Here is a 23,177-nt window from a genome sequence, read left to right on the forward strand (position 1 = left end):
AATTCATGCAAGCAAAAGCTCAACTAATTACTTTGTAATTCTACTAACTCACAACAGTAGAGCATCACGTGACGCGTGACGTAGGCTTTAGACCTGCCGGAACACCAAACCGCAAACCAGCTCTAGTTATTTTCTCAAATAAGAAGATTTAATAGTTATTTATTCGACGAGTTTGAGTGTAAATCGGACGCTTTATTTCACGAGCGGATTTTTAAACGTCGAGTGCCAACCAACGAGACGTTTAACATCCACGAGGTGAAATAAATGAACCGATTTATACGAAAGCGAGTTGGATACAATATTTTATTCTTCGAATTAGACTCAACAAGGCTTAAAATTGCTTTAAATCTCCTAAAAATAATCTGACGTTTCATATTGACAGTTGTCAAAACTTCCTTACACAGGAGAAAAATCGTAAACTCTGACAGTGTCGAAGAATAAAGCAATTTTAATTTAATTTTGGTATCAGTTGTGTTTAAAAAACCCACTCCTAAAGTAATGCGTCCGATTTACACTCAATAAACAATAATAACTATTTTGAAATTAATTTTATATTTTCTGAAATACAGTTGATATTTCAAAATTTTCTCGATTTACACTCAAACTAAGTAAACTAACTAACTAAATAATTATTATAATCGTAAGTACGGTTGCGGCCATTGAAAACTAAGACACTTTGGCGTATGAAACATTTTATTATTATTTTTAACTAATGTTCTTATACCCCACAAATGTATAACAAAAGTAAGTGTCTTAGTTTTCAAGAGCCGCGACTGTACGAAAGATGAGCTAAGTAACAATTTTAATAAGTTTTCGCATTTTTGATCTTTGACAATCAGATTTGTCGGGGTCAGAGGATTGTTTCCTTTTTAAATTAGTTTTCTGCGATTTAATGTTGTTATAGTTTATCCTAATTATTGTTCTTAGTTTACAAAAAGATTTAATAATCTCCACCGGCATTTTGTCTTTTTTTGCAATTTTTAATGTTAATTTTTTTACAACACCCCCGCCTTTTTTGAAAAATTTCCCATGGAAACGTTCAAAAAATTTGTTCCACTTCGTAATATTCTCAACCCAAGCTTGTTTTGGTTTTACAAGACCGCCGTAAGATAATTGTTCAACCCAAGTAGGTAAGTTATAACTATGGTCTGATGGCTGAGTATTAACCGTATAGTCGCCTAGAGAAGGATTTGTTTTCTTATATTTTTTAGCTAAATAGCCTGCAATATACTCCAAAGCATCCGGTGTAGTTTCAGGGACATTTTCGTTTAGATGATCTTTTGAGTCATTTGAGGAAGAAAAAGAACTTCTAAGTTTCACTTTATTGCGAAATTTTTTGGGGACGGTAATCGCTTTTTAGTTCGGGGAGAAAATGCTTTTACCAGCGGTCACGTCACCAAATTTAGGTTTGATGGCACAGTACAACCGATGAGAATTTCTGCAGAAGTTCTACCGAGCATGAAAAAGCTAAATTATACTGTGGAGGTTTGTATTTATTTAACTGTTAGACATTTCTTCTACAAAGTGTGTTTTAGATTTCATATGACCTAGAAGAAGGGGTTAAGACGGCACATTGTACCTGCCCAAGGGGCAACGTGGCTTGCCATCATATGGCTGCAGCATTATATTATGCTCATTATAATGTAAGTGCTACTGACATTGAGTGTCAGTGGAGTGCCCCATCAAAAACAACACCACAAACAGAAGTCATTAAGTTAGCTGATGTTTACAAGCCGAAATTATCAAACTATACGGCACTGTCTAGGTCCTCTACTGAGGACGAAATTATTCAGTTCCGTGCCGAAATAGGCGTCACGAATGTGGTGGGCTTCACTTGGCTCCTAAGACCAGAAGCAAGTGAAGAAGCCAGAAAAATTATTGCAGATATCGAAGAAATTCTACAAAGCTTAGAATACGTGCAGGCCATAGACAAACAAAAGTTTCTTTTGGAGAAGTGCAGAATAGATGAGGCACGCATTAAACTGGTTGAGGCGTGCACTCGGGGCCAACATGTTAACGAAAATTGGCATGTAGCAAGGAAACATCGTTTAACGGCCAGCAGGTTTGGCATGGTACTATCTGCTTGCAGTAGACGAAGATTCCCACCCTCTTTATTTAAAAATTTGGCGGAAGGCTATTCGCTTGACAGGGTTGCTGCTGTGCAGTGGGGTAAGACCCACGAGAAGACAGCGCTCAGAGAATTTGAAGAAGCGACGAATCTTAAAGTCCAAGAGACGGGATTTTGGTAGGTCGAAAATAATTAACACGTATAACTTAGATGAATAATGTAATATTACTTTTTTTTGTAGGTTGGAAGAATCAGGCTTTTTGGGAGCAAGTCCTGATGGATTAGTGGAAGAAGATGGGATTCTCGAAATTAAATGCCCATATAAATATAGGGACACTGACAGTTTGTCTGAAGCCCTGAAGGATAAAAAATATTTTTATTGGAGGGATGAAAATGAGGACATTAATCTTAACAGCAATCACAATTATTACCACCAAGTACAGGGGCAAATGCACATCACTGGTCGAAGTATCTGCTACTTTGTCGTGTGGACACCAAAGTGCACAGAGATATTTCAAATTGAAAAAGATCCGGGGTGGTCAGAAAATATCAATATTTTAAAAGAATTTTATCTTGACCAATATATTTCCTTTATTTCACAATAATAAACTGTATATAAATAGATGGTTTTTATTTTACATTATTTTAATCATCACAATCCTGAAACAATTCTGCTACCTCTTTAATTAATGGAAATTGGAGGTTTGTTAAAGCGGCAGTCGCTTTAAAAACAATATCTCCATAGTGGCACAAAGACTCTGGCAAAAAATTTAAAATATGATAACATTTTAATCGGCGTATTGCCCTTTCGACGTGTATTCTTGCACGTGCAATATTTTCGGTACACTTAACTTGCTCTGGTGTAAATTGGACATTTGATAAAAAAGGTGGAATATTCAAAGTGACCCCTGGTGGCAGAATATTTTGGATCAAAAATCCCTTATCGGCTAAAATCATATCTCCAGTTTTTAACATGTCGATTATTCCACAATTTAAAACAACTTTTTGATCAGAAGTTGATCCCACGTATAAATCACTTACAAATGTGATGACACCATTGGGTGCAACTCCAATTAGCCCTTTGAAAGTATTATGATGTTTGTAAGTACTATATGTTAATTTCTGTGTTGACATAGACTTACGTGATACCACAGTGAAAATTTCGGTACAATCTAGAACTGCTCTACAATTAGTAAAATTGCTAAAACATGTTGGCAAGCAAGATTTATTTTTTTCGCGCGAAGGCATTGTCGTCATAAACTGTTTATATAAAATTTCATATATTACATGGACAAATGTTAAAATAATATTAGAAACTGTGCTTTGGGCAACCCCAAAGCGTTGCGCCAAATCAAGTTGAGGGAAATTGAGTCGTAATTTTACTAGGGTTAAAAAGAGTTGGTCAATTCTAGTTAACTTTTGGACTGTCCATTTGTGGTAATATTTTATGTCCAACTTTTCGATTAAGTGAAACAATGCTTCGAAAATCTGGCTATTGGGAAGACCGGTATATAAAACAATGAGTTTGTCATTTCCTTGAACATTTTCATAGCAAAATCGTACTGTCAGATATTGTATTTTTGCTTTAAGTTCAGCATTTTCCTTTTTGAGAAAATACATTTCTGCTTCAAGAGCCGCATGTGACACCAAGGGTGCTTGCACACCCATAGATTCTAACGGAGCATCTTGAATTATATCTGCTGGTGCTGCAACTACGGCTGTAGACGTCGATGGCACTTCCTCTAAATTCATTGTCGATGGTACTGTTTCTTCCGGTATATCAACACTATTCAAATGATCAAATTGTAAATCAATTTAAAACTAGGATTCACTTTTTACCTTAATGATTCAGCGGAACTAGAACAAGAAGGGAGTCCTTGTTTTTTCATCTTTTTTTTTTCTGGAGATTCCACTTGAAAATAGGCTCTTTTTGCGATATTGTGCAAAAATAATTCAGGACCATTTTCCTTTCTTCCATCCCGAAAATGGCAGCTGCAAACGTAGGCTCCTGGTCCGGGTTCTACATCTCTTCTACATTTAACAATGAAACAAGCAATTAAAAATTAATATCAAAACATCTATTAAAAATTACCTCAACAATTTTTTCCATAGTGCTCGTTCTTTTCCCGACTTAGGAAAACTAAAAAAATGGCATTTATCGCGAGTACTATAGTGTTTGCAATCTGGAGCCCAACACATTCCCATAGTTGTGATGTAAAAACCTACTACACATGAACTATCAAAGTATCGCAACAAAATATTATTCACAAATCATACCTAATGATGTACCACAAAAATGAGATAATGTCTTGGAAAAACAGAATTTTAAAAATTCAAGAACACGAAGATATGGAGAACGATCGGAAAAAACACGATAACAAAAGACACTCACGAAAGAAGCACAGAACTCACAACCCGTACTACTTTCAACCATGTATGTGCCTGAACCCTCTACCCTCGTATACCTGCTATTCATCCCTCGTGATGGGGGAGGGGGACAGAAAACAACCCGTTTATTGGGGTTGCGCCGGTTGCACCCCATGAATTCGTCATTCAGAAGAAATCCAATGTCATTAGTGTGGCAAACCATTTTTCCCTCAGTTTTAAAAGGCCACATAATAATTTACATCAATATGATGTCCAAATTAAGAAAAACTGAATTTTGAAGTTTGAAAAAAGTTAGGTTAGAAAAGGATTTATGTGTTCAACTTACAGAAATATTAGCTCAGTTGCTAAAATCTTTAAGAAACGACATTGCATTTTTCATAGCTATCATTTCTCTGTAAAAGTAATGTTCCTACACTTCTAGCATTAAAGAAATACGAAAAACTTTTAAATGCCCATAAGAAAAGCATTGAAAATGGCGATTGTTTAGCTTTAAGGTGCTGACCTACCTCAAATGTCTACGTCACACTGATAGCGCGTCTAAAACTTCCAGACCTAATTTGCGACTCCGTCTTTCAATTACTCCATTCACTTTGGTCCCTTTCTTTTCAATTTCCACTCTATTCATCCCCTCTATTAAACACATGACATCATCCGCATAAGCAATCACTTTCACATTGAGATTTTTTGTCATTCAGCAGTTCATCATCATATTCCACATCGATGGTCCACAAATAGACCCTTGATGGCAGCCCTTCCATACTTGCTTCCATACCTCACCTCTTCGACCAGCTGCACATACTTTCCTATCGCAAAAATAGGTCTTTTATAACCCAAACTCATAACAGCCAACCTCTTTTATTCGTTGCAGTACCACATTCCATCTCAGATTGTCAAAGGCACCCTTAAAATCCACAAATATACCCATAACATACTTCTTTCCACTCAACAAAATTTTAACCTTCATCTATGCATCTTCCGTTCCCTTACCTTTCTTAAACCCATACTGCCTACCCTAACTCATACATTCAATCTTAATATGCAACCTTTCAACCATGATCCTTTCTAGGACCTTCCAAAGAACAGGCAGGACGCATATAGCCCTGTATGATGTGAAGCGCCCTATCCTTATCTAACCCTTTCAGCAATAGCACAACTCTCGGCTCCTTCCATCTCACCGGGAAATACTCTATTGTCACACATTCATTGTACAGCTCAATCAATTGTTCTTTCAGATATTTCCACGCAGCTTTAGCCATTTCCGTTGTTTTTTCATCCATTCCAGGGGATTTTTTCCCATTCATTCTCTGCACACTTGCATTCACTTCTCACTCCTCAATTATCTTGGGTCTCTCTGCTCTACTCTCTCCATGGTCTTCAACTTCAACATCAACTGGTAAAACAATTTGTTCAGAAGATCCTCGACCGTTTCCACCCACGATTTTGTCAGAGCGCCGTCCTTTCGAACGACCGACAACGCCCTTTCACTAGTGTCCCTCTTGCAGATTTTATAGACCTCTCCCCATGAATCGTTACCGCCACTCGAACTAACTAGCTCTTTCCATTTCTGGAACTTAGTTTCTTTAATCTTTTTTTTTATAAAGTGTGGAGAGTCTGTGGAGGTCATCGTAAGTGGCTTCATCACCTACCCGCTTACGGGCCTGCTGCCATCTTTTCCGAGCCTTATTGCCATCGGTCTTTAAGGTACTGTAGTGAGACCGTGATTGATGGTTGCTTGATATTTAAATTATTTACAACTTATTTATTTAATTAATCTTGAATTTTACTTTTGGTTCTCAAAATTATTTACCTCGTCTAGTTAATTAATTTCCAAAAGGTTTCTTTCCCTTACCTACGTTGTGTCTATTTGGCATCCGATATCACCCCTATAGTGTTAATAGAGATTTTGATTTTAATTCCTTTCCGAAAGGGTTCAGAATTTTTCCATAACACAAGTCCGGATTCAAAGTAGTGTCAAAACTCATGGGAGAAGAAATTTAAACCACAAGTTTCCTCCAAAGTTATTTATTACAAGAAAAATAAACATTCTGTTGAATGGATTACAATAATCAATGGTTTTGAATGTTCGATCAAATTTGGCCAATTGTTATTTGTGTTTGTATTGTAATGTCGTCAAAACGTACCTCAGAGTCGTAACCACAATTCGTTTGGAATTAACCAAGTAAATAGTTTCGAAGTTGCTGAGTGATACGAAAGAGTTTTCTTGATATGACTTTGATATTTAACATGAATTAATTTAATTCGATAATGTCCAAATTTAACCTACGTTTCAGACGGTATTGTTCGAACTCATATGATCCAGGCAATTAACAACGCGTTTCTAAATTACTTGTACCAAAGGCGGATTATAACATGCTCGCGGCATCTTTGATACGTGCATCGCATTGAATTTTGCGCCCTAGTGCCGAAATTCCGTCTCCGGTAAAAGTCAGGTGATCAACACTTAGACTGAATTCCGAACACAACCCGGACACACAAGCTTTCACAAATCAGTCTGAATAAATGTAGAAGTAATTTCTCTCTACGGGTTTCACGTACACGAGCTTTGACAAAGACTTGTTCAGAACTTTGTCATTTCACGATATCAGTTTATTACAGATAACCACGGATGATTATGTCTGCTCGATCGTCCGTAGTAGCCTGCAAGTACGTGGAAGTACCCGTTGGGACGGGAATTACAACTTCCATTCTAAGTACAACGGGCGGAAACTACGACCTGCCACCGTGTTTTAGACCTTATTAAAGTTGGGGAAGAGCGTCCCCGGGGACTACGACCCTTCCCATGAAGCTGGCCAACTCACGAGCCTGTAATTTCTGATTTTTGCACAAAAGAGAAACACTCTTTTGCTTTATCGCCTAACGCGTTGCGGAAGAGAAATCGTTCTACTCTAAACCTATCCTTAACTAGCAACAAATCCTTCTATTTCGTAAGATTTGGGTCTATGCAACCTTAAATTATCTGTGTACAACAGTTTGAATAGCACCGTGGGTTTTGGGTTTAGATTTTGGTTGTGGTTGAATATTTGTTTGATGCCATTTCACTCAAATTTGTCGTAACAGATTTATAAGTTTGAAGCAAAGAAGATAAAGATCTTTTAATATTGTAATTTAAAGGTGTGATGGTTGAATTGAAAAAAAGGAATTCTTTGTTGCGAGTTATTTTAAGTTGAAAACGATTTATTTAAAATTTATATAACTGACGTAGTACGAAGCACAGGAATTTAAATAATAACTGGTCTTTTCGGAATTTTCGATGATCAGTAACTTTGTGGTTACGAGAAAATGTATGAAATGAATGATAATGATCACCATTTTGAAATGACTTAAATGATTTAATATTATAATATTAAATGAATAAAAATTAATTAACCCTTTTGAAGGCCTACCTAGAAAATTTGAATCCTCCAAACTTAGGCGTCGTTAGTTGTTCCTCAGGAGTTACGGCTTGCAGCACGAGTTAGTTAATTGAACTAACACTAATAAGATTTGTTTTTAAACTTATCCCACTAACCACTTAACTCTAGCACTTAATTAAAAAAAACTTAAATTTATTTATTTAAAAATTAGGATTAAATTCACTTATTTAAGTTTATGAACACTAGACGGTAAAGGAAAACTATGCTTAAATTTATAAAAATTTAAAAGCAGCTCGAAATCGACTAACTCAGAAGGAAGTCAAAAATCGAATCCCCCTCAAAACCAAGGCCTAATCTTGCGTAAGCTACGCTAACTCGCTTACCCCCCTACCCTTGTTAAGTAATTTCCACATGTGCGGAATAAGCAAATTTGACTCTTATGATGTCTTGGCATTTAATTACTAATTTAACATTTGGGGTGTTTTCCGATTGGCAATTTCATTATTATTAAACATTAATTCGGTAATCGTTGATCTAAAATGAATACAATACAATAACAGTATGGAATTACCCCAAATATCCTGAAAGAGCAATTAAACTCCAAAATTGGGTCTGAAGTTGTTTTCGGAACTCAATGGAGTAAATGTTGTGTGACAACAAATTTTGTTTGTTTAAATAATACAGAAAATATATGGAAGAACCCCGTGAGGAAACTGCAATTTTGGTCGTACTACCCTTTGTTAGATGTCGCTCCCAGTACTTCACCGGTACTATTTTAACATTTTCGCGTTTTTCCCGAATTTCCTTAGGGATTTTCTTGTCTACTTTCCTCTTAGAATTATATTAGTAATGGAGCAGCAATCGTGTCATGCAATATTTGCTTACAATAATTTTGTTAAATAAAATGATTTATACGACCGCTGCGACGTAAATATAGGGTTAAATTTTACATCAAAATGTTCAGAAAAATTTGCCGTGTCTTTCTAAACTACTGGTTTTGTTATCTGATTTTGATATGACAAAGATATCGTTAATTACTCTGTAATTTCTTTTAAAGGAATGCACATGTGTGCATGTAATTTGATATTCTTCTAAAAGCTCTGTTCTGTAACGATTTCGTCAACACCCCCGATATAAGCAACAGTTGACCAGCGTCGTTTTGGCTTTTATGATCTATTTAACAGACTTGCATTCTAACCGACCAATTCGTTTTTGAAGTTTTTTTAAGGCCATTTGTTAATAATTACAAAATGTCATGAATTTCTAAGTTTTATTTGCTGATTGAAGAACACTGCATAAAATCTCAATATTTGCAAGACAATGGCCCGAATTCTTATCCCATTATTAAATTTAATAACGTCTCTAACTTCCATGGCAACGTCTGCATCTGTTTCTACAGCATTAGATTTACATAAATCTATATCGTTTTATGTTTAGTTTAATAGCGTATTTAGCTAATCACATCCTTAATGATGAGATAAGAATTCGGGCCAATGTTATTAAAATTCTATTTTAAATAAAATGAAACTTACTTAATTTTTCTCTCTCTCTTTCTCGAGTTATTTACTGATCATTTTTGGTGATTTAAAATGACTAATGAATTTACTTCTTTCTAACCGTAACTTGTTATTCGCTCAGCAAAAGTCTTGGATTTCTTTACAGTTTCATCACTAAATTTTGGCTATTTGAGCAAACCTAAATTAATTATTATTTTGTGAGAAAACTATTGAATTAGCTGAACGCCTGGACTGCACCGTCAGGCCGTCGCCAACTCCCTTATCTTTGCATATCCACTTGTTAAACACATGGCTTTTTGACCACCCAATCTGGTGAGTTGTAACGATTTTACGGTTCTTGGAAAATTCTCGTGGGAACGATAATTTCTAAACATTTTAATGCTAACATGCTTTTAATGCTAAATAAGTTGAATTAAATTTGTTGAAATTAAACGGTGTTGTAAGGGAGCTCAAATTTTTAAATAACTTCTAATAATTTGCGCTAATTAATAGATTAAATTATAAATACCGCGATCATCACAGTACCCATAGCTGACATGGCTGGTTTAAAACCAAGAATTCCTCCTGGGCCACAAATTCCTTCAATTGTTCACTCAGAAATACCTTGTACCCTCCCTCCCGTCTTGGGACCTTGCTATGCCACAGGGGAGACAGCATTGGCGTCAATTATTCTAATCATAAGAGGCACATCCACGCATTTGTTCCTAATTTTTTCCATCCATTCCAAATAGGGTTGCAGCTCACAACCATACCTACAATACACGGACGCCACACAAAAATCCCTAATATCACATGCAACACTTACACATGTCTCTTACTGTTTCCGTATACTTCCATTTGCACCACCTCCACGCCGTGGGTAGGGACAACGGGATTCTCGTTAATCCATTCATGTGCGTCACTAATTAGATGACGAAGCATTTGACTACTAAAATCTTTATTCAAGACATGTAGCACACAGCGCTTTACATAGCATCATAGATACTAGTGACAATATAATAAATAGATAAATATACATAAAAGAATAGGATAGATAATATTATGTTGTTATAGAACAACTGTCACTTCGGTGTAGTTTCCTCCGGATCACAGGTGGTCGGCGTAGAGCGGATGCAGCAGCTTGTAGGGTTAGGGGTGGACAGGACGGTCATGGGCCCTCTTCCATACTGCCCTCATAAATGTCGAGTGAATCGTGGAGCCCCATTTACAGTCGCCGCTCGTGAGCGAACGACGGACGCGTTCCGCCTCACCGAATAAATAAAGAAACGATGAATTTCACCGTCAATGTTACTATCTCCCACTTATACTACACATCTCATGCCTCCTTACAATGCCAGACTAGAGTCGTCAAGCTCAACAGAGTCTTCTTTCCCCGCTAATTGTTCCAAGCCCGTTCCCTAGGCAGTGGTTTCGCTAGATAGTGGGTAGGGACAATTCAATTCAATTTAAATTCAAACCCCGAAGGGTACATTTATTGTTTATTGCTCAAAAAAATACAAGTCATGATTTATGCTGGAGGAGTACCGTAAACCTCCTCTTAAGAAATGCCTTAAGTACCTCAATTACAGGAAAAATAATATTTTAACCAGCTAACTTAATTAGCTAACAAAAATGTATAATTCTACCCTAAAATATAAGTTATTAAAATAACTCTGGTTTCCGTTTGTATGTCGAGAACGACGGTGAATGGTTATAACAGGTACAGGTATTCCTGTTGTAGATTTCGGAGTATTGCGCTAGCAGGTAGGGGCCAGTTTGGTAGGTGTTGCTTCAATTCATTCCTTTCTTTCTCGTAGAGAGTACATTGATAGATGCCGTGGATCGGATCGTCTGTTTGTTGACAGTTCGAGCATGCATCGCTATCCTCTTTGCCAATTCTGTGCAGATGGGAGCGAAAATTTCCATGACCAGTAATTACTTGTAGTTGGGTACTACTTAAATGTTTGTAATTCCAGATAACATTACAAATAAATTAATGTGTGATTCTGCCTCTTTCACTTGCGTTCCACTCCTCTTGCCAGGCTTGTATGGTGATCGCAGGGAGATGTTGCTTCATTGCTCTCTTGCCAGGATGTTCGTCTTCTGCCACCACCACACCCAAGTGTGTGGTAGTGGGGAATCTTCTCAGGTTTTGTCTTGCGAATATCTCAGATAGCACTATGGTTAACGGTGGTTGCGCTGCGAAGACACCAGCAGCATCTCTGGAATAGCATAACTGGAATAGAATAACTGTGGAATAGCACCCAACTATCGCTTGGCAGCAATATCCATAAAGACTCTTAAGCTTTCTGGCATTGAGAGATAGCGACACATCGTTGCCCCATACCATTATTGCATAGGATACGATCGGGATTACAGCTTTCTGGTAGATGGTTGCCATGGCATTAGGTAAAGTTCCCCAATTAGTTCTCGAGTACCTGCACAGAGAATGAAACAGATTTTTAGCTCTGTCTGTCACGTTTTTAACATGCGGAATAAAAGAGCATCTTTCAGCTAAGGTCACACCCAGATACTGATTTGAATCTTTAGCTTTAATCGAAGTTTTATTGATTTTGAAGATTGGCATACGTTTACATCGCCCTTTAAGAAGTACAAAACAGATTTTGTTAGGAGAAACCTGAAGTTTCGACTTTTGAGCCCAGTTACTTATGATATTTAGAGCCTCGTTTCCTCTAGATCCCAGTTCTATTCTGGAATTACCTTCAATTAGTAGACACATATACTGCATATGCAGTAAAAGTGCATCCTTGCGGCAGTTGGGACTCTAGGAGATAATCCATATTTAAATTCCAGAGAAGTGGACCTAGAACAGATCCTTGTGGACAACCTTTACTTAAACGCTTTACTGCTTTATAAAAGCCAGATGAGTATGAAATCCATTGATCTTGCAAATAGCTTCTGATAAGCGAGATAAGTTGCCGTGAAATGTTTATGTGCACTAATCGTAAAATTATACGGGGCCACCATAGGTTGTCAAATGCTCCAACTATATCAATGAAAATTGCCACAAAGTATTTGGAAGACGAATCCTTAATGGCATTCGTAACTTTTAAAATGGCATCAGTTGTCGACTTGCTCTGTCTAAACCCATATTGAATGGGGCAATGCAGTTTTCTCTTAGGTATTTTTAAATGAAACTGTTTCCTTATGAATCTTTCCAAGATTTTGCCAAGTACGGGAAGTAATGTTATTGGCCTATAAGATTTGGGATGGGTCGGATCTGAAGTTGTTGACTTGGGTATGGTGATGAGATTTTCCACCTTCCAGATTCTTGGAAAGTAGCCGAGAGTAAAGCAATCATCGAATATGCGCAGAAAATAGTCCTCAAAAATGGGATAGATCAGGTGAATGACTTTGCCAGGTATATGGTCAGGCTCAGGAGCCTTTTTCCCGTTTTGTTCAAAAACAGCTGCAAAGATGTTATCCTTCGTAAGGTGTGGAATCCTCGCTTGACTGCCTTGTCGAATGACACTGTGGACTCGTGCACGTTTATGGTAATTGGTGTCAGTTCTGCAATCGTCATCAGGGACTAATGTTTCAAGAATTGCCTTTAATGTTTCTGTCATACTATTTGTTACTGTGCCAGCCTTGTTGATTACCGATGATGGAACAGATTTAACTTTAAGCTTTTTAGCAGATAGCGTATAAGTAAGACCCCACGGATTTGTTTGCATATCCTTCTGGACAAACTGCTGCCAAGATTTCCATTTACTTCTCTCGATTGCAACCGAATATCTTTCTTCTTGCAATGCGGACTTGTTTTTGCAGTTTTGAAATTTTTTGGGACCACCAGGGGATTGGCCTACATTTGGGTTGTTTAATTTTTAGCATTCTGTCACAAATGTTTTGAATTTTCTGTGTTAGCAAAGTAGCTCTGTATTCAAGATTGGTCAAAGTTGGTTTCGTGTTACTCTCAATGTGGGCCAAAGATCTTTGTGCTTCAATAATTAATCTAGGAAGATCTATATTTTTCAGATGATAGTTTTTAAAGTTAGCAGGCTGTTCCTTCTTATCGCGATTGATGCTATACGAAATAAATCGATGATCGCTTTGAATAATATTATCAAGAACGTCCCAGTCTTTAAGATGCGGGAGCATTGCGTCTGATGTCAGAGTGATATCAATATTAGACTCACCGTGATTGCTACTGTAGGTTGTCAGCGTATGTGGTGTATTACTTATAAATAAATCTTGGTCAGCAATAAATGATTCAATGTCTTCACCACACGTGTCTGTAGTACGGGAGTACCATAACGGTGATTTGGCATTGATATCGGCTGCAGTGAGAAGTGGCTTATGTTTGATTGTTGTAATTACATGGCCTAGGTGTTGCAGCGTGTCTGTATGATCTTCGCCTGGAGGAAAGTATGCAGAGATGGCGTAAAACGTAAACCCCGACGTCGTTATTTCGATAGCGATGTGCACAGATGATTGAAGGCAAGCACATCAAATTTCTTGTTAAAAACAAGAATAGCTGCGAAAAAGCGTTTATTGGCCTTCAGATGTACAACTTGAGCGGCATCAGAGATGTCCATAATTCTATATTCTTGTATGTTGTGGTGGTTAAGGCTTCAGGGTACCGAAGCGATTGTTGAGAATTGGTGTACTACAAGTTGCATACTTTTTTTAGACCTGTTTTCAGTGACAGCTGTCAATCATCGGATAGGCATCCGACCTTCGCCTCGGGGTGTCTTGTCCCTTCTCATAAAATGCAAATAATGTAAACAAACTGAATTCCACTATCGCCCACGATAGTTTCTCTTATTTCAGAGATTCAAGCAACATACAGTGAAAAATACGTTTTTTATTTTGTTAAAAAAATTTGATACTAAAGAATAATAAAATACTAGCATAGTTTTGTAAAAAATAATACACCATTACACGATTTATTTATTGGGTTTTATGTTTTAATTAACCGAATTCTGTTCGCTATATTATGTGTCATGTGCATTTCTAATTGGATCACTTGCATTGAAAAAATATAAAATAAAAAAATTAATTGGTGAAACATTATTGTTCTTTCAGAAAACAGTTTAACTTTAAAGAAGTTACTAGGAATATCTCATTAAAATGATGAAAACTTCTTTAAACCCGCTTTTTCGTCTGATAATTTTATCCAGGTAATAAATTCTGAAAAATACATTGTTGTAAAAATTTATTGTAACTATACCCAGTAATAATTATAGTACAAATAACGTATCGAGAGATTGTAAGATCCAGTCTTAGGGATATAATTTGTTTACGTTACGCCTAGTAAAATAAATGATACTTTTATAATTATGTATTATTTTAGAATTTAGGAATTATTTCTCGTTTTTTTATTAAATTTATACAATTTTTCTATAACTAGCTTGCGAAGATATAGCTGCGTTACTCTTACATTATATAAATTTTGTGTATTTCTTTAAAATATAAGTAAACATTGCTAAAGATCGGGTACCTGAAACTGAAATCACATGTAAACAAAAATGTTTATTAGAAAGTTTAGAAAGTTTTTCATAAGCTCATGAGTCATAAGACTTGTATTTAGTGGAGGGTTTAGGGTGGTGGTTGGTACTTATATATAATCAAAACATATAGTTCTACAACTTCTTTACTCTTTGAGTCTTTGCAGAGTGCTGGTCACTTTCTTGCCCCACAGTGTTTTGTAATAAGTGGTAATTTTTAAACAGTGGTATTTGTAGTTTTTAATTTGTTACTTTGCAGAATATCAATTTTATCTATTTCTTTTTATTTAATTATTTGTTGCGACTGCTGGTTGGTAAGTGTATTTCCTAATTTCTTATTATATCACTTGTAAATAGTTGAAATCTTTGTATATTTAAAATTATGGGTAATAATAGTAAACTAAGTTTTTCAAAATAAAAGAAAAAGTCGAAAACAAATAATGCGTAATTTTTGGAAAAAACAACGAAAGGGTTCTAAAACGGAATTTCCAAGTAAATCAAGTCTCGCGGAGTGTAGCTTGTAGCTTGTAGCGCAATTGTTTCAGCGATAAAATACAGAAAAAACGAAAACTGTACTTTCGATCAAAAAGCAGAAAACCTAAAAAATGATATTTTAAATGGACCTGCACATATTTTTGGTAATCATTCAAAGTGCGCTACGTATTTTTGTAAAACAGTTGGTCAAATAACAGATGCAGTTGCATATTCTGACTTTAAAAATAGTTCCTTGTTTGAGTTGTTCATGCAAGCATTAAAACGAGTTGCAAATTTATCTTCAAGTCTATTGTATGATGTCGATAATAATTCTGTTGAGTCATTTAATTCAGTAATTAACAAACTTGTTGGGGGTAAAAGAATAAATTTTTCAGAACGCGGTTCTTATCATGGAAGATGCTTTGCGGCAGTCGTAAATGTAAATAACAAAAACAAATTTGTATTTAAAATTATAGAGAAACACAAATATTAAAACTGCCATAGAACAAAAATTGATTAAATACTTAGAAATAGATTCTCAAGATGATAGTAAAATAGTTTTAAAAGAAAAAGATAATTACATGTATCAAGTACAAGGTCAGCTCCACATTACTAATCGCCAAACTTGTTATTTTATAGTGTACACCTCTACAGATTTAAAATATTGTATTATTGAGAAAGACGATAGTAAATATTGGAACGGAAGAATGATAGATTGTCTTGAAAATTTTTATATGAATGCCATGTTACCAGAAATAATTGATTCAAGACATAGTCGCAATTTACCATTACGCAGCATAATAAAAAAGGATTTGTAAATAATATTTTAAGTTTAGTTTTAGAGATTTTTACATAAATACATAATATGATCATAAGCATTTTAATAATAATTATAATTTTTAATTTGAACAAAAAAAAATAAAAAAAAACTTCCTCTGTGGGTTGACACCTTGTCGTGGTGAGAGAGCTCAGTAGTTCTATCACAAAACCTGTGCAGAACGAAGCTAAGTACAACCAAAGTTTTAATCATCTTTTTTTATATTTTTTTTAAAACAGGAATAATTTTATTGTTAAAAGTATTCAAAAAAATAGCGAGCGTGATTACTCGTATTTCAAAATCTCATAAGATACGTTGATAGCAGTGTCTACAAAAAAAACGTAATGCAAATCTATAGGTACCTAATTATTTTGTTAAAAAAATTAATTTCGAAATCATGTGCTTTAATTTTATACCACTATTAGAGAAATCGCTAAAATTCCTATTTGTGCCGATACATTTCTCTGTCTTGAACAAATGCAATAAAATTATTATCTTGTGGGTCACCCCAATGGTGGTTACCTCCAGCGGTGCGTCCTAAACCCGTCATAAATCTTCTTCCAGCTAGCTACGCATTCGAAGAAGGATGCATTAAAAGTTGCCTACTTACAATTTAATTTTTGCTTTATATCTAACAATTAAGAACAGATAACAAAAATCTAAAATATCTCAAGTCTGTATTTTTAAATTTCCTATAAAATGTTTTTTTTTTAAATTCTCAATACAATGCACCGTTATCAAAAATTCGTATCAACTTCATTAACAGACATTTTATTTAATAAAAAAATATCTAGGCATTTATTTCAATCAAAAATGACTCTTCGACCTACATTTACTTATAAAGAAACACTGCAAATGTCAAGAAACTCTTCAAGTCTAAATTTGCGGCTAAAAAAAGTGAAAACAGTTTACACGTAAAACGTATGCGCCAGCTCCCAGAGGGTCTAGAGCCTTAAAGCAGTATGGTTCTTGAACCAGCATAACGTCTAGTTTTTGTTCAGAGGCAGCGCCTCTTACTTCTGAAATTGCAATTTTAGAATTCTGAAGGTTAATCTGTGCACATTTAACATTGAGTGAGGCGTTAGGAGCCATAGTCAGTCTTGCCGATCAGATCTTTAATCTTGCGGATGTAAGTGGGACATTTCGGAGAGTCCGTTTGATGTTTTTGTTTCTCTTCTGGCAGTTTAGAACTTTTACAGTTAGCACATACTGAGTTTGATACAACAAGTTGGAATGCGTTGAACACGTGCGGATAAAGCACGGTGGAAGTGTCGTGCGACTACCGACGCGATCGAAATCGGCCGATAGTCTGCAGGTGTTCGCGGTGCGTCGGTCTTTGGAATAAAGACCGATGGCGTGCGGGTGAGTTCTGCAGGCAGACATCTTCCCAACAGCAGCACATTGAAAAGAAGGGCAGTGGCCTCCGGCGGAAGCTTGTTTCACACGGAAACCGCTATTCCGTCGGGCCCCGGCGCTGCACTATTCCGGACCCGAGACCTTACCACCTCCTCGATAGAGATGGGGTCCCACACCCGGCGTGCAAGCTCACCATGATCGGAGACCTCCTCCGCCCATCCCTCGACCTCAGCAGACGCCTCGCCAAAAATCGACGAATGCGAGATCGCGATTAGGAGCCCGATTTGCCCCCTCTCGACGATCACCAAGGATTCGAGCCAAACACGCCTTTGGTTCCTTCCGGTACAGCTCCTGCGCCCGAGCGTACTCCCTTGTCCTCGCCGTATGCCTGCTCACCAATGCGCCGTCGACATCTAGGTTGCTCTGATCCCCTCTAGTACTAACCCTCTTGACAGGGAAAACATCCCGCAGCCAGCCCAGCAACTGGCCCGAAACATCCCCCCCATCGCAAGCCCGTCTCGCGATGTTACAGAGACGGTCTCCCTGAAACCCGAGGCGCTGCCAGTCGACCCCTCCGACAAGGTCGGCGATAGCGCCCCTGATCGCCCCATCGAAAGAAGGGGGCTCGGGAGGGTTTTCCTGTTGAGGATCAGTCTGACGAGGCGCATCACCATCACGCATTTCGGGGAGGTTTATTTGCGGCGCCTGCAGAATGCGTTCGATGTCCTTGGCGTTATTAGCTTCGTCTGGATGCGCCCTCCGTATGTGCAACCCGCGGCCATTGGCGGTTGTGAACGACTGCGCACAGTATGGGCACGGGTTTTGGGCTGGCTTCCCATTGGCATTCCGATCAGCAGTGAATGCAGGAGCCCCGGCCTGGGGGCCGGGGGGAACTGTAGGGAGATTACCATTGACCGAGCCTGCAATTTAACGGGTGGGCATAAGTGATTGAAAGCTGCAAACCTCCCCTCACGTCCAGCCTTGTCCGTTAGCCGGACACCCCGCCGACTTGACCCAGCTGCGCAATCTCCGCTGCGACGGAACGAACGACTCTTCTTCCCCGTCTGCGGTTTCCTCCAACTCGTTTTACGGAGATGGAGAACCTACAGACAGGACCCTCGCGGAAGGGGGTTCTAAGTCCCTCCGGTCGGGCGGGCGGTCCATCACGTCATAATTTCAGGACTTACATCTGAACCACACCACGATTCCAAGTCCCCGTCCGCCGTTCTTTAAGAGCGAGCTAAGTTCCATCAGCGATAGATGTCCGTTACCGGCGGGAACCACTAGGAGGTGGACATCGGCGTATCTACGACCCTACTAACCCGGACCATCGCCCAAATGTTCGAGTTTTAGTTACTCCCACCGTTTACCCGCGCTTGCTTGAATTTCTTCACGTTGACATTCAGAGCACTGGGCAGAAATCACATTGCGTCAACACCCGCAGGGGCCATCGCATTGCTTTGTTTTAATTAGAGTCAGATTTCCCCGGTCCGTGCGAGTTCTGAGCAGACCGTTGAATGGCGGCCGAAGAGGACTTCCGGACACCCTGACGGACAGCAGGAATCTTGTTAATACATTCATGCGCGTCACTAATTAAATGACGAGGCCTTTGGCTATTAAAAATATTTATTCAAAATAATAATAAATACATGTTGCATTTAAAGTAATTAAAATGCATAATCATTAAGGTGTTAAAATAAATGTAATATTTAAAGTTTAATTAAAATATTTGGGAAATTTGACGGCCTAGTTTTCAGATCAGTTGTGACATCCGATGACTTCACGCTTGCGCCAGCTAGACCTCATAAAGTTCGCGTGGATCAATGACCCTCACTTTAGGGTGTTGTGTACACAACAGGTCCTGACGCTGGCGGGGATTTCAAGTTTTGCTGTAGCAGGGTCGTAACCTCGTTGCCAGAAGCTTTTGCACCCATTATAATGGGAGTGTACAAGAAGTTTTTCCCGGCCAACGAGTTTTGGCAGCTTCTATGAAGCGTAGGTTGTTGTAAACGGCCTCTTTTCGTGCATACATAGAACTTAAGCTGGTTGCACCGTCCCAACTGACGTCACCATATTTTCTGAGGAGGTATGCACTACTAGATCGGGCTTGAAAAGTTGCCCACTTGGATGGCGAACGTGGGGCTCCTCTTCAACCTTCCAACCGTTAGACTGGCAGTGCTTCGCGATGGTTTTGGCTATGGCTTTGTGGCGCAGAATTCTGAGACCGTGAGTCTGCGGACAGTTTTGGAGGATGTGGCAGATGGTTTCAGTTTTACCACACCCGTTACGGCACTTCCGTTCCCGGTCCTCAGGGGGGTTGGAGGGTATTCCCCTGGATGGTAGGTTAGCGGTGCGCAGATGGATGGCGCGCACAAAGTCCCGTCCGGTCCAGCCTTTAGGTTTATTATCTATCCAGCCCCTGTTCGCCGGCTCCTGGGCGGATAGTTCAAGACCAGAGGAGAAGGGGCTGTATATGATATTCTCTCGCCACTGGTGGTCGGGTGGCGTGTCAGTTGTCATTTCGTCCAGTTTCTGTAATATTGCACTCGTGTCCTCGTCCTGCATTACAAACGACAAAAAAAAAGAAACCCGAAGGCACGTTTATTCAAAACAGCCGCCAAATTGGGCGGAAAGTCAATTACAAAATTTTGAAATGTATTTACAATGTTTCCATAAATTTTTACTAATTTAAAAAAAGATAGAGTTTCAGCTTTCTTGCGTCAAAGTTTACCGTCTCCTAAATTGAAGATTAACAAAATTGAAAGAATAAATTATCACAGCTTTCCCAAACCTTGCTTTTCGGTTTTGAAAATTGAACAAAATGGTGAATTAAATGTGATAAGAAAAGTCCAGTGTAGGAAAAGTTTGAGAAATTTTACAACATTTTACGCTGACGGGAGCGGGTAGAAATGTAAAATTATAAGTAAAAAAGAACCTAAAACTAACTTAAGAAAACCTAACTTAAAACTAACAATCACACTAAGGTGAGTGAAGTGAGAGTGTTTTGCGTGTATGCTTGTGTGATTGTGCGTGTTTGCTTTTGTGTGTATGGTTGTGTGATTGTGCTAGAGAAAATGTGTGTGTGTAATGACTGTAATGTTGTGTGTGTTTTGTAGAAATTGTATGTACAAATATTTACATTGAATTCAAAATGTCAAATCCGTGTAGTCATATTCGAGTAGTCAAATCCGGGTGATTTCCTATCCGTTTTGTGCGTTTGCGAACAGGTGGTGCTCCAAAAACTAGTGGATTGAGTCATCCTTACCTAACATTACATGCTAACCTGACTAACTTATTCTAAAGTCACATGCGGGGGGGGGGGGGTCAAGTCCAGGGAAAGTGCACTGAACACTTCGTCATTGTCAATGTAGGGGACCTGTATATGGTCCTAACCTAACATTACATGCTAACCTAACTAACTTATTCTAAAGTCACATCCGGGGGGGTCAAGTCCAGGGAACGTGCACTGAACATTTCGTCATTGTCAATGTAGGGGACCTGTGTAAGGTCAGGTGGCCAGGTTCCGGTGATACCCCGGATCCGTTCCTGAACTTCCCCGAAAAGGGGGCATTCCAAAATGCGGTGAACTGGGTCATCGTCATAGTCGGGGCAATTTGGACACAATGCGTTTTCGCTTTTTCCAAGTCGTAATTGGTGAATACCAAAGTTCCCATGTCCCGTGAGGACCTGAGACTTGTGATGCGAAAACGTGATCGGGGGTCCTTCAAGGCCCTTTCGTTGATGTTTCCCAACGGTTTTGCCAACAATCAAGCGCTCGAAGTTTGACATATTTCTTACAGTGGCGAATGGAGTCGAAAGTATGAGGGGCAATTATTTTATCAATGAATAAAACACTGCGACCGTGTTTTACTTCACTGATGCAATTCCTAACTTGAATTTCTAGGTCCATGGGCAAAGTTCCAGCGAGAACAGAAGCTGCTTATTTTGAGACCGATACGTAGCATTTTGCGAGGACGCGATTAAACGGCGCCTGAGCAGATAAGTATTGCCTAGTGTTCTTGGCAATGTGAAGTCGGTCCGACCAGACACTGCTGCCATATGCAATAATTGGAACAATGGCTCCGTAATAAATCGTTTTGAGTGATTTATCACAAGTTTATCCAAACTTTCTTGCAGCGAGGCTTCGTAGGCTTATCGTAATCTGCCGGATTTTCTTCGCAGAGTGGCTAGCATGGTTTTCAAAATGCAGTTTTGAATCAATAAGTATACCAAGATACTTTTGAGTCTTCACCAGCTCAATCTTGTGATCATTAATCATGATGTTGAGGTCACGGTGGTGGGTTCTCGGGGGGCATTTGTGGATCATGAATTTTGTTTTGGTTTCTGAAACTGACAATTTATTACGAGTAGCCCAAACTGTAATTTTGTTAATTACCTGAGTTAATCGTGTTTTAAATTGAGTCCGAAGGTCCGACTCCACTATGACAGCAAGATCGTCCGCATATAATTAAGTTCGAAGAACACAAACTTTTGTTTTTAAAAATTTTATTTAATTAATACACGAGCTCTCTAGAGCGATGCCTAATAAGAATTAATTACATTTTTTGGAGAAATTGTCTTATATATTAAAATCACATGTGTTTCCTATACAATAAATACCATTATGGATAAAAATGTGTGAGGTCTCTTCATGTAGACTTCCCGCGGTGGTTGAGATCAATGAATGGAGAATAGGGGATAAACATCCTGGATCGGACGGACATAATTCCTCCCCCCTTAAGTCAAAGGGTCCTCGCTTTGACGGGACCTTGAAATTTCTTGCAATATGACGCTATCATCTTATACGGGTGAATTTGCAAATGTCCTGTAGATTTGAATTAGATATTTTCTAAAAATATACGCTGTTATTGTCAGAACAATAATTATTATCCAAAGGATTGAAGTAGCAGACGCATGGATTAGATGTATTGTTGGATCGATTTTGATGTCGGGTTTCATGTCCTCGGCTTCTTCATGAAGTTTCGAGAAATCTTCCAAATGTTTTTGCTGTAGTTTTACGGATTTATTCATTTTGAAATTAGCTAGTGGGGTTTCCATGGGTGTTCTATAGGTGTAGTTGCTGTAGGTGTTGTCGAATTTCATTTGGTCGACTATGATTCTACAGTTGTTTCCGCCTGAAGAAACTAGTACGCTTCCGTTTATTATTTCTTGCTTGATTTCTTCTTTGCAAATTTCCATTATCTTCGAGGGTTTACGCGTCGAGATTAGTACTTTGTTGTTGGACAGTTGTTTAATGACCTTGTAATCGTTGGTGGTTTGAAGAAAATTACAGGTGTGTGGGTAGCTAATGTGACATTTGTCCGGTTCTGGAGTAGCAGTGCAGAGAGTCTGATTTTCAATTTGTCGGCAATTTTCGTCGGTCCAAAATTCTCCTTTTTCTCCAAATAGTCGATACTTTCTGGGCGGCATTAATATTTGATATTGCGAATTGGGTAAAGGGTATATTTTTTGGTAATTATATGGATTAGGATCGAGGATAGGAATATATAATATACATGTAATTACATTATTTACCGATACAATTTTAAATTTTGAAAATTCGATTATTTTGAGGACGTGCGTTACGTTCAATTCAATTAATTCATCCGTTTTATAGATTAATTTAAGGTGATTGTAAAATTTGGAAGAGTTCTTGAGCTGATATAGTTTCTAGATTTGAAATTTCGTTAAAAGTTAATGTTATCATTCTTTGAATGCTTTGGATTGTATTTAATA

General features: G+C 38.1%; 3 protein-coding genes across 6 annotated transcripts in view; 2 read left to right on the forward strand and 1 right to left on the reverse strand.

Moving 5' to 3' along the window:
* Positions 1–1,293: 1,293 nt before the first annotated feature.
* Positions 1,294–2,690, forward strand: LOC135267314 (uncharacterized). The gene is made up of 3 exons (XM_064359590.1): positions 1,294–1,485; positions 1,536–2,245; positions 2,310–2,690. The coding sequence occupies exons 1-3, from the start codon at positions 1,429–1,431 to the stop codon at positions 2,671–2,673; spliced, it is 1,131 nt and encodes a 376-aa protein (XP_064215660.1). The 5' UTR covers positions 1,294–1,428; the 3' UTR covers positions 2,674–2,690.
* LOC107398902 (uncharacterized) lies at positions 2,635–4,993 on the reverse strand. 4 transcript variants are annotated; one of them, XM_064359589.1, is made up of 5 exons: positions 4,346–4,993; positions 4,161–4,293; positions 3,908–4,099; positions 3,211–3,854; positions 2,635–3,147 (listed from the first exon to the last, which is right to left on the reverse strand). In XM_064359589.1, the coding sequence occupies exons 1-5, from the start codon at positions 4,683–4,685 to the stop codon at positions 2,714–2,716; spliced, it is 1,743 nt and encodes a 580-aa protein (XP_064215659.1). In that variant the 5' UTR covers positions 4,686–4,993; the 3' UTR covers positions 2,635–2,713. The 4 variants fall into 4 exon arrangements, 1 of the variants encoding a protein (XP_064215659.1); XR_010335736.1 differs by having other exon boundaries at positions 2,635–3,854; positions 4,161–4,723; positions 4,782–4,993; XR_010335737.1 differs by having other exon boundaries at positions 2,635–3,854; positions 4,161–4,290.
* A 14,184-nt stretch (positions 4,994–19,177) lies between these two features.
* The window catches only part of LOC103312347 (B-cell lymphoma 3 protein), a 467,353-nt gene continuing 463,353 nt past the window's right edge, over positions 19,178–23,177 (forward strand). Inside the window, exon 1 of the mRNA XM_064359627.1 lies at positions 19,178–19,181. The gene's annotated coding sequence lies outside the window, so the exon portion shown is untranslated. The remainder of the gene's footprint in view (positions 19,182–23,177) is intronic.

The sequence above is a fragment of the Tribolium castaneum genome, chromosome 11 (genome assembly GCF_031307605.1).
Source record: "Tribolium castaneum strain GA2 chromosome 11, icTriCast1.1, whole genome shotgun sequence".
NCBI classification, from domain to species: Eukaryota; Metazoa; Arthropoda; class Insecta; order Coleoptera; family Tenebrionidae; genus Tribolium; species Tribolium castaneum.

Excerpts from the sequence above, each read along its gene's own strand:
- LOC107398902 (XM_064359589.1), bottom strand. The coding sequence starts at position 4,685 with ATGTGGCCTTTTAAAACTGAGGGAAAAATGGTTTGCCACACTAATGAC. Across the intron at positions 4,294-4,345 it reads TTTTTGTGGTACATCATTAG|TAGGTTTTTACATCACAACT; the intron begins GTATGATTTGTG and ends GTTCATGTGTAG. Across the intron at positions 3,855-3,907 it reads AGTTCCGCTGAATCATTAAG|TGTTGATATACCGGAAGAAA; the intron begins GTAAAAAGTGAA and ends TCATTTGAATAG.
- LOC135267314 (XM_064359590.1), top strand. The coding sequence starts at position 1,429 with ATGAGAATTTCTGCAGAAGTTCTACCGAGCATGAAAAAGCTAAATTAT. Across the intron at positions 1,486-1,535 it reads AGCTAAATTATACTGTGGAG|ATTTCATATGACCTAGAAGA; the intron begins GTTTGTATTTAT and ends AGTGTGTTTTAG. Across the intron at positions 2,246-2,309 it reads GTCCAAGAGACGGGATTTTG|GTTGGAAGAATCAGGCTTTT; the intron begins GTAGGTCGAAAA and ends TTTTTTTTGTAG.